Genomic DNA, 11,872 nt, shown 5'->3' with positions numbered 1-11,872 from the left:
CGCGCGCTTCAAACCCGGATGGATGACTTCACCGTTCTGCCTGGGTTTCCTTTATGATCCCGGGATCTCCCACTTCCCTCACCAGACATCAGCCAGCAACACAGGCGAACACAGCTCTCCTTCACTCTCACTCACACGCTGTCTCTGCCTGCAGCTGCAACACATCCAGAGACCACAGAGAGACCACAACAACAGCCGGACCTCAGACGCTGGTGGCCCCTCATCCACATCGACTCTTACGCACAGAAAGGATCCCAGCAGGAGAAACACTCCAGCCGCTGCAGCTTGCACACACAAAAACGGGATCTACGGCTTTATTGCGCACATAAAGCCACCGAGGAAGACTTTTATCCACTTTTTATCTGCGCTGGTGATCCTTCTCCGCCGTGCCACAATGTCCGAGGTACTGCCATACAACGAGGGGAAAATGAGCGGCTACGGGGCGGACAGCGAGGTCAGTCAGATGTCCTTTAGCTGCGGACTGCAGGACACAAACGCCTTTTTCGCTGCGTCGCAGGCGAAAAGACCCCCAAAGCTTGGACAGATCGGCAGAGCCAAGCGAGGTAAAGGATGGTGAAATAAAAGACAGACACTTATGCATGTTGTCACCATAATACATCACCATAATTAGGCTTTTTATGGTATAGAAAATGTGCAAATATAGTGGGATTCATAGAGGGGTTATTATTATTACGCTCTGTGTTGCAATTAATTTGTTGTATCTAGAATATTCTGCACAATTTTTGATATTTGAAACTGCACCATGTGATGAATTATTGCACGAGTCTGAGGACAAATTGTTTACATACATGCACAAGACATGATCTCCATGTAAGGACACACCCCATGCTGTAGCTCCCCACCAAACAACAGGGTTATGGATAAAAAGCCTGGCTCGTCGCCATTACCGAGAATGAGTTGTTTTCTCCAAGTGCGCGTACTCGAGGTCGGGGATTTGCAATAGTGCTGCTTTAATTTATTTATTTATTTATTATTTATTCACCTGCAACCCGCACCAGTCCCATTTTCTCTCACTTGCTTTTGTTATTTAGAGCGCCATACCCCCTCACCCAGTGAGCTTATAATAAACACTTATAATAAACTCATCGCTGCTGTCATGGTCTCAGTAAACATTCTCTCTCCTTCTCTCTTCACAGTGGTCATTGAGGACGACCGAATAGACGAGGTCCTGAAGGGGATGACAGATAAGTCTTCACCCGGCGTTTAAACGTGAGCGATGTCTTGCAGACTTTTTTAATTTTGATCACCGATTTGAAGCACTTGTCGGCTGTGCATGTTCGAGGATTGCGGGAGAAAAAACGACGGCACGAAGCGAAGGATGGTGTGACTGAGGAAAGGCAATGAAAGAGGGGGGGAAATGGAGAAGGCTAAAGGAAGAGAAATGTGGAAGAAAGAGATGAAGAAAGAAATGAGAGAGAGAGAGAGACTCTGGAAAAGACCAAGATTTATCATGGGATTGCTGGCAATTCTCCAAACGAATCCCGATTTTAACTACTGCTACGCAGCAAGATGTTGAGATGGCGGACCCCGCTCTGTGTCTCAACCTCTGCTGACTTTAATGATGGATGAACTTGTCATTACTTCACGACCATCTCTTTTTATTTTTCCTTTCCAACAGCGCTGTAAGCAACAAAATACTGCAACTGGAGGCTGAAGCTAAATCCCAGCCCCATTTCAATAAGTTGTACAGTACAGTAGGTAGGCTAAGCTCTCAGACGTCCCCCTTCCTCCCTCCCCTTCTTCCTCCCTCCTCCCCCTCCTTTAGGCTTTGCTTTGTTGATTCAGTCAGCGACGGTGCATTCAAGGGAGCTGTCCTTTCAGCACTGGTCCAATGCATTCCTGTTGCTGCTAACGCTTTTTTCAAAAACAGACCAACCAAACTCTCGAGTCTGCTAAATAGAGGAGACCCATTGTATGTAAAAACATATATCCGAGGATGGTGCAATGTTAATATTTTCTGTAGTAGAAGCCGTTTGTTTTTGGCCCTTAAAGAGCATTAGGCCACTGAATAAACCAGGCTACATTCTTCTTCTTCTTCTTGCATCACCCATCAGTGGTTACAGGTGCAGCGTGGCACCTTCCCTTCATGTAGCTGAGTTACACCTGCACATATCTTTATTTCCCCTCTCCTTTTTTTATTTTTTTATTTTGCATTTCAAATGCTCCGATATCTACAGAGGCCAGCACAGATGTGGAGATTACAGTAAATGTTTAAAATAATACTCATGAAATTGATGGAAAAAAAATTATGCTTTCCATAAATTTGGTTAATTTTCGCAGTAATTCGTGTTTCGTCCTCTATGAGTTTTTTTTTCTCCATCTATTTGCATGAACTTTCACTCCGGTGCCAACGCAGGTGCCACTACTCTTACCCTGGCACGCTTCTTTTTAACAAAAGTCATATTTGTATTTTTATATCTAAATATTTGTTATTTAAATGATATGCTAGTCTATCGTCTTACAATTCATCAACAGAAATATTTCTACTTCAGAGAGGATATACAGAATGAGACTAGGCTTCACGGAGGCGAAGCTTAGATTTTGGGCGGACTGGTCTCATTCTATATCAGAGGTCGGGTGTTTTTTAAAGACTAACTGAATGTGTCTGGGGTTTTTGCACACATCAATGTTAAACTATTATTAAGAAATCGTATACTGTGACTTGAGCTTCGTTGATGAATTTGTTAGAAAATGGCAGTTTTAGAGTATATTGCACTGTTTACGAGTATCCTCAAATAACATGTTGTTATTTGACCGATTTTGGACATTACAGTTTTTTGTTTTTTAATTTTGTTTATTTTGTACCATTATTTTAAAGAAACTGGATATGGTTTGTTGTGCATGAAACCTTAATATTTTCAATAATGAAACATCGTTTTATGAAGCAAAAAAGCAACAAAAATGTCATGACATTCTAAGAATGAGTCATTGTATATTATGATGCCATTTTCACTGTATTTGGTGAATTAATAAATGGTGAAAGAACATGGAAATGTGATTCTTTGGTATGGCTTTTGTCCTGAGACATTTTGACTCACAATTCAATAGAGGATGATGAGCAATAGGACCAATGTCAGAGTAGCCAGGGCCTGTTGTGTGAATAAAAGTCAAGGAGAAAAACCTCATCACAGTGATGAAACAGCAGGACATATATGCAGCTGCAGCATCAGAAAGCAAAAGTCTTCTCATTTCTTTGCAGCCTGTGAAGACAGTAGCCATGACCTCAGTGACAGTAAATACTGATCCTTAATTAAAGAGCAGGGGAGGAACAGTGATCCATCTGTTAAGCTGTTAAACAGCTCTATGCCGGCCTACACTAGTGGATTCATTAAGCCACAGACCCCTGAGGAGCCACGACTGGCCACATGATCATCTATCAATGTCTACACTGTCCTCATACAGTAGCTCTCACACAGAGTCTATAGCAGGCCTGTAAACAATCGCTTCGACTCGTGCTCCAAGAAAAATCTATACCATGCACAAAAACCTCAAAAATCAACATGTTGTGTGGTTTGATACAGTGTTCCCATCATTTTAAATCCAATGTTCCCACACACACTGTCAGAAACTGCACATTCAAACCATTTATCCATGAATATTGAGTTTTGTGTTGGCTTTTTGCTTCCAACTTTCCACATACTCTCATTTGCCAAAAAGATGGTATGAAGGTGTTGACTGATTCAGGTCAGCGGAAAGCCTAGTAACTATGCAGTCACACTAACAAATGGTAGAAGAGGGACCAAGTGTGCACACGTCCAGGTGAAAATACTCATGTGGAAGACAAATACTTCACCGCAGGGCACAAATGAGGTCTGCACACTGTCGGGCTCCAATTACAGAGCCATTTCTTTTTTTCTCCAGAAACAAACTAGTTGATTGATAGATAGATAGATAGATAGATAGATAGATAGATAGATAGATAGTAATTGCCTGCCCTTTCCTCAACACTTGGGACTCAGAGGTCATTCTCATGCTGTTTTCCTGCTGTCTTATGCAATTTGTTTTTGTTTGTTATTATTCACCAGCAACGAAAAATACCGGTTAATAGATCAGAAAGTCAAAATGCTCTCCACAAGGCAACAGTAGAAGAGGACCAATACATTAGCCTGGTGACACCATCCTGATGACGTGAGCTCAACATTCTGTTTTGCTGTCTGTTATCAGTCTGGCTCCACTGCCGCCCCAAACACTTTCCAGGAATCAGAGATCCGCACAGTTGTTGACAACATAAACTGTCAATCAGGAACTGCGTTGTAGGAACTTCAATTTTCTCACTCTGTTGTCATATTCACACACGAACAAACAGGACTTATACATGCATTAAATGGAGAGACGTAGGAGGGGCTGCGTGGACAGGCATCCCGAGCAGTTGGAGGTTTGGTGCCTTACTCAAGGACACCTTGCCAGTGACCAGAAGGTAAACTGGCACCTCTCCAGCTTCCAGTCCATACTCCAAATTTGCTCCGGACGGGGACTTGAGCCAGAGACTCTCCAGTTCCTAACCCGAGTCCCTATGGACTGAGCTGCTGAGCTACTGCTGCCCCATGATGACGTAAAATGCAGGCTGTTGCTTGCAGAACAATAATGGCAGGTCCCGTAGCAGCAAGTGGTGACTCTAACATTATTAAAGTTGAGAGAGCAATAAGTGAAGTTATTGCAGACATAGAGTTGATAACAACGATTAAACAGGAACAAGAGTATGCAATGGTGGAGTTTCTTGGAGGGAAAGACGTTTAACTGTTGTTCCAACACATTTGGGGGCCAAATCAACATCACTTTACATGTACACGGAATATTTTCAAGACTTTACCTTGCCATCAGACAGCTCTCTACAACGGGAAACTGATGCAGCAATGTTATACTTTTGTCAAAGCCACCAGACTACATTGAAAGACTTCATACACATCATTATACTCCACAAAACACAAGTCTCTGGTTTTCCGCTGCCCCTTGATCGGGTAGTTAGTTTGTGTTATTGTGTGACTTTTGGAACCGACCTAACTGTGCCGGATCTCTTGTCTGCTTATACAAATTGGTAGCATAACATCATTAACAAACAGCTCTCAATGAAGGTCCAGTCAAGAAGGATGCTCAGTGATGTCCTGCCCAAGGCCCAGCTGGTGCCGGCACAAAAGAAGAGACAAGGATGGACTCAGCATTTGAATATATTCATTGCTTTTACCCTGAAGTAGTAAATAAGTTGCTAAATTTGTTGCTGCACTGTTCAGCAGCACAAATCCAGTGTTCATTGTTGTTTTGCCACTGATTGGCTGAAGGAGGCTGACTGCCAAGGTGAGTGCTCACGGCCACTGAAAGTGTTTTGGGCGGCACCGAGGCCAGACTGATAGACAGTGAAACAGAATGCTGAGCTCATGTCATCAGGATGGTCTTACCAGGCTACCAACATATGTCTGTCCACTCTGAACTGTCTCAGTTTACACATATAATAAAACTAACACACCTATAGTTAGGTCTGTGTGACAATAGGTATACTAAAGATCTTCTTTTCTCCCAAACACAAATATATCTGTTGTTTTTTCCCATATTAGCTGAGTGACTCCACAGTCTTTGCAAGTGCAGAGGAACCCCCTGAGGTACAGCTACCTCGGCTGGGCATCACTTTTTATTACAGCAACAGATGTGTGAAATTGGGTGAAAGTGAAGAAAAAGTGAAGAATACTGTACAACAATGTTTGCCAACAGTGTCAGTCAGGAAATTGTGTCAGCTGATACCACCCCTGTTCCACCTCTGGTACACAAACATGCACTGATAACCCAATAGAATTTCATTTCCTTGTAATCTGACTGTAAAACGTTCCTGGAAATCACGCTACAGATGACAGATTTGTTTATCGCCTGGAAGAGCATGTACAGTATCAGGACACATCTATAAAAAGCTACGTGTTCTGACAGCAGTGCTTTAACACCGAGCCTTATATGACTCTGAATTGCTCCTCGCTCTAATAAGAGAACATCAACAAAGCGTCATCAGTGTAACCGACCGCATTCCCATCAGACAGATTATTGACTGTCCTGATAACATCAGCACCGCACTGAATGAACACATAGTGCTATCGATCATGTTGTTGTTGTGGATGTCGTCTGTGTGTGCGTGTGTGGCTGTCTGCGGTCATGGGCAATTACACTTTTCACAGTAATGGGTGGTCCTGGAAGGTCGGAACCGGACTGACATATTTGGGCAAATATTGACTCGTATCAGCTCTGCTCCACCACACCTCTCTGCCTGTCACTAGTGTGACTGATCATGTGACTTTTACAGTGATTTATTCAAGTCCTGCTTCCAGTAACGCTGCAGCATCCAGCAATCCTACATCATAATCTGAAATCTAAACATGTCAAGACATTTGAGAGGCGGCAGGGCTAAAGAAAAACACTGGTGTTACTTTATCTTCCAAACAATACCCTAAAGGTACCAATTAATTTATCCTACAAACAAGTGCCTCTGCTGCACTGTTGTCCACATACAGAACAACATGTGAAAGTGTCTTAAGCTTGTGTTGACCACAGACCTTTTTTCAGTCTGTTCAAAAGACCCACTGACTTTGAGACAAGAGATCCAGAAGAGCAAAAATGCTAACTCATTTTTAAGGATTCAATCTTGAAACAGTCTATTGTGCCGGGTGACCTATTGCTTCATAACAATAAAGAAAGCAGCATTTAACATTTATATTCTAAAACCCAATCGGATTTTAGAGGCGGGCCTTCTGTGGTGCAAAACAACAACTTGGTCTGACCTCTGGTTGTTAGGCACGAAGGGGAGTGCAGTGCCTGGATAGTTTGGGTCCTTGATTATGATTTGCTGAGCCGTGTTCAAAGCCATTGTAAAACACTCTATAAACACACAGCTGTGGCTGCATTACAGCAGCATTACTGCACCAACTGGCAGTTGTTTCAAAATGTCAGATTTTGTTGTGAATTTTGATTTACTGGGTGTGTTAAGCACTGTTTTAGAATCAATAGCCAGATCGTTCTCAGCACAGGTCTGAAAACAGCGAGCAGACCACATAGTCTGTTTAACGACCCCGGCTTTGATTCTTGATGTTTCCAGCTCTTCAGTTTCTCTCTCCTCTTTTTGATCTTCTTCCTCTGTCCTGTCCATCTCTTTCAACAGCTTACCCACACTAAGCACACCCAGTAAATCAAAAGTCACAACAAAATCTGACATTTTTATCAACAGATAATTGGCGCAGTAATACGGTTGTTATGTGGTCACAGCTGTGTGTTTTATAATGGCTTCACATTTTTGGTGGGATATAATGAAACCAAAAATAATTCAAAGATAAAATAATTCCAGATTTATCCTTTTAATTCTAATGTCGGACATCTGACTGGAACATCTCAGGCAACAACTCTCTGATGAGATGTAAATGCAGTCATCATTTGGCAAATTCCAGGGTCAGAGGTTAGTTGAGCTGGAGCTGTAGATGTAACCTGGGCTCCTGTGTCCTGACCTGGCAGATGGGCTGGGTGTGCAGGCCATGCTGGGGTCAACACAGACATGCTGTAGATGCCTCCCCAGTGGACAGTTACTATGTAACCACACCGAAAGACCGGATGGAAAAACAAGCATGACAGACGTGGACATTCGGGTGCAAAACAAACACAATGCTAAAACAGACCACTGTAAATGTTAAGTGCTATTGTGCTGTTATCTCTCACATACACGTACACACAGCTCACAGCAGCAACGCTCAGCTCGAGGTTCAAATTGAGCATGTGCAGTGAGGACAAAGAGCTTTGATCTGATTCCACTTTGGCCCCGTCCTGAGTGGACGTCCATTAATATTCCTCCTCCAGTTACATAAGCCCGACATACAGTATATTATGCCATTACGCTGCCCCAAGGGAGATGGGCAGATATACAGCGCTGTTGAAAGCAGAGGCAGCGCTTTCTCTTAGTCCTCACTACATCTAATGCAGATTGGTTTCCACTGACGATGATAAGTGGTGATTCCCTCCACCCTACTGTGTTTATGCTGGTCTGTAGAAACTGAATACACAGGCTGTGGGTTAAAGGAATACTTCACCCCCCAGATGATCATTTGTATATCAATTACTCACCCCGTGTTACACTGAATTTGACAAGTAAACTTTGTTTGTCTGGCATGCCTCCACAGTGGACGAAGAATCCAGAAAGGATAAAATTCTTGATGAACTGAATTCAAAGGGGATCACATTTAAAACAGCAAAACTATATCATAATATCTCTACAAACTCTCACACAACTCGTGCAGTATAATCCAACTGTCATGTATCCTGTCATATGCTCCGTACTTCCCAAACTCGTGCAGTTTTTCTAAAACCTTCCTATTTTAAACACTTCCGCATAAACATTCTCAGGCACGGATGAGTGGTGCGCCTGCAGTTTTCACGCAGAAGTATTAAAAATAGTAAGGTTTAGTGAACATGCATGTGTTTAGGAAGTACTGAGCATTAGCAGGATAAATGAGACTTGGATTATACTGCATGAGTTGTGTGTGTTTGTAAATGTATGTTTTGATATAGTTTTGCTGTTGGTAAATGCAGACTCCTTTTACTTCAGTTCATCAAGAATCTTCTGTTTTTGGATTCTTCGTTCACCATGGAGTCCTGCAATAAAAACAGGTTTCTTTACAAATTCAACATAACATGTGGTGAGTTATTGATGTACAACAGGTCATTTTGTGGGTGAAGTAGTCCTTTAAAAGGAAAATTCTAGACTATCAAAGCTCGGCCATATTCTCATTGATTTGCCCATAACTACTACCCATCATATATTTTCAAATCAAATCAAATCAAATCTCAATTTTGAATGATTTCTGTAAGCCTGAAAGAGTACACCAATCTGGTACTTAACAAAAAATGGGAATTTTAAGGGAACTGTCATTACACATTATTTTGTCTACAGGAAATATGTTTTATATCCTCTTCTATCCTGTTAATCACCTCAGACTTATGAGGTCGGGAACCACTTCATTTGGAGTGAAAACCATAAGCGAGCAACCCTAAAAACTGATAATAAAGCTTGATTACACAAGAAAACTGTGTGTGTGTGTTTGAAACTAAATGAGGTAGTTTAAGGTTGATAGAGGGAGTTGGTCTGCAGACTGAGGGTCTCATGACCAAGCCTCCAGGAACAGAGCTAGGCTTTTAAGGCAATTTGACATAGTGACCAAACTGTGTAATTGCAACATTCAGGTCCGGCATGTGATGCCATGGGACCCAAAAAGACTTCCGTCATAGGCTTACACTGTGAAATAGACTTCTGTAAATTAGTGGATAAATATCTTTGAGATACATAAACTTTCCAATACCCTTAAATAGGACTTATATAACCATTATGTCATAACAGTTGTAGAATTCATTGATAGCCAAATCTAAAGTAATTTCACTACTGTCATTTATTGTAGCATGCCTGAGCCCAAGCCTGAGTGGCGGGGAAGTAGAGTTACAGGAAATGCTTGTTTGCTTTCTCTGTGTACACCACAATGTGGAAGATCCGGGTAGTTTCATACCCCGATGTCAAACTTTTATTGGATTCACGAGCCATTGAGCAACTTTCATGGGATTGACCGAGTCTCCACCACAAACTCTGTATCCAGTTCTCTCAGTACATCTATGCTTATGACAACAGGGATAGCCAAGCTAGCGTTAGCATTAGTGATTCAATCTGCTAGCATGAAGACTGCCACCTGAACACTCCAGGTATTGGCCATGTAAAGTATTACGGTATTAACAGAATATAATGGAACTGCAATACAGACATTTGGTACTGACAGGATCCTTAAATGTGGTTTTAAAATCATATTATCTAAGTATAGTAATGTAATTTTTCTTTTCATGAATGCTCACAATGTATATAATTCAATCATATTTTAATTGGAGGTTGGCTTGCTACAGGTCTTTAGTTTGTGTCTCATGTTCTCAGAATTTCCAGTTCGTTTACCTTATTGCATCTCTGCTCTTTGCAGATGATGTGGTTCTATTGGCTTCATCAGTCCGTGACCTCCAGTATGCCCTGGGGTGGTTTGCAGCTGAGTGTGAGGCGGCTGGACCAAAATAAGTTTTCTTTGTGGGGTACCTGGATTTAGTCTTAGAGGCAGAGCAAGGAGCTCAGACATCCGGAGGGAGCTCGTAGTAGAGCCACCGCTCCTATGCCGTTAAGGTGGCTTGGGCATCTGATCAGGATGCCTCCTGGGCGGTGGAGGTTTTCTGGGATCATCCAACTGGTAGGAGGCCTCAGGGCAGACCCAGAGCACAATGAAGGGATTATATATCTCTGGAATGGGAAAGCTTTTGGATCCAGTAGGAGGAACTGGAAAGTGTTGCTGCAGCGAGGGACGATTGGAGTACCTTGCTCAGCCTGCTGCCCCTGCAGTAAACCTGCACAATTGTCTGCTCGTGTTTTTTGCCCCATTGGACATGTTTTAATCAACATTGCTGCATTCCCAGATCTCAGAAAAGAACTTTGTCAGTACAATGTTTTTTCTTATTACCGATAGAAAAAAACTACAAAAACAAGACCTTGGTTGTAAGAAACGAGAATGTCCCTTAAAGAATCACAGAGGATTCTTTGAGTGAAGCTGCAGTATAAGCAGACAGTTCAATGGGCTACAAACAGGCAGTATTGCTGTGTCGTGATTCAGTTTAAACACAAAGACATACAATGAGGCAGATAAAACCAAGAGATGTTTGGTTAAAGCATGCAGTAGACCTTTTGAATTGCATGAGCCCTCACATAACACCCACACAGCAAAGCACTCAGGGCCAATCAATGCAGACAGAGAGGGCAGGGTGGTGGTGGTGGTGGTGAGAAGAGTGACTGAGAGTGAAAGAGAGACAGAAAGACAGGGAGAAAGGCATTGAGCATGCAGTAGATTAGTGTTGTTGCTGCCCTTGGGCAACAGAGCATGGAGGACAATTAGCAGCAGGAGAGAAAATTCTGGCTCTACTATCTCACATAAATACACAGTGCTCTATATTAAATCATCGCCTCAGACACCTGGATGACTCAGGTGATCAGCTGAAGAGACAAAAAAAACTGCACTGAAGACGAAAAGGTTTGTGTTAAGGAGAAAATGATGACTAAACCTCTCCTGCGTGAGGCCTGCGCCCTGCGCTGTGGTTATGTAACTTAAGTCCAGTCAAGTTAAATCTCACTGTCACTGGGGTCTCTGCCATTGCAGATCAGTCAGTCTGACCAAGAGGGCTGAAGACCGAATTTACCAAAAAACAACAGCTGAATTTTAATATATTCACACACTGACAAAGCAGTCATTAAAGTTACACTAAACTTCGTCCAACTGAGGAGAAAGTGGGGAAACTGCGTCATACTTTAGAGACTAACTCTCCATGTGCCCAACCTCCACGCATCCACGCTGAGTGTTGAATCTATCAAATGTTTTTCTGTCCCACTGCTGCAGTGTGGCTGCTCTGCACCCCCTAAGCCTCTATTGTCAATATCAAACCCACTGCCACTTACATAACCTCCTGTCATCCCCCTGCCATGCCAAATAGGTGCCAGGCTGTTGTTTTTTTTAACCCTCCTGTTCAGGTAGTCAGGGCATTGCACCCAATCATCACCATGGAAACCAGATAATAGCCAATGGGGTTTACACAGAGACAATGCAAGGGGTCTGGGGGGGATAGATACAGAGTGGTTGAGATTGAGGCCGTCACTGTCTGATAGTGATACATTTCAATGTGTGCAACAGTGTGTGTGCTGTGTGCATTTTGAGTGTGTATGTACATAACAGGAGAATATACAATAGTTGGAAATACTCTGTCAGCATTTTCATTATAGGTCAGAGCACAACAGATTTAGATTAAAGATTAAAAGTTCTGTCTTGAA

At 42.5% G+C, this 11,872-nt stretch overlaps 1 protein-coding gene across 1 annotated transcript; it reads left to right on the top strand.

The window, feature by feature from the left end:
• On the top strand, positions 1 to 3,014 carry camk2n1a (calcium/calmodulin-dependent protein kinase II inhibitor 1a). Its single transcript, XM_050033639.1, has 2 exons — positions 1 to 563; positions 1,158 to 3,014. The coding sequence occupies exons 1-2, from the start codon at positions 23 to 25 to the stop codon at positions 1,226 to 1,228; spliced, it is 612 nt and encodes a 203-aa protein (XP_049889596.1). The 5' UTR covers positions 1 to 22; the 3' UTR covers positions 1,229 to 3,014.
• The last annotated feature ends 8,858 nt before the right edge of the window (positions 3,015 to 11,872 follow it).

The sequence above is a fragment of the Epinephelus moara genome, chromosome 21 (assembly GCF_006386435.1).
Source record: "Epinephelus moara isolate mb chromosome 21, YSFRI_EMoa_1.0, whole genome shotgun sequence".
In the NCBI taxonomy this organism is placed as follows: Eukaryota; Metazoa; Chordata; class Actinopteri; order Perciformes; family Serranidae; genus Epinephelus; species Epinephelus moara.
This window is presented reverse-complemented; position numbering and strand designations above follow the sequence as displayed.

Bases quoted from the DNA above. Each gene is read 5' to 3' on its own strand.
- camk2n1a (XM_050033639.1), top strand. From the start codon at position 23: ATGACTTCACCGTTCTGCCTGGGTTTCCTTTATGATCCCGGGATCTCC. The intron at 564-1,157 runs GTAAAGGATGGT...CTCTCTTCACAG, and splicing joins GATCGGCAGAGCCAAGCGAG to TGGTCATTGAGGACGACCGA.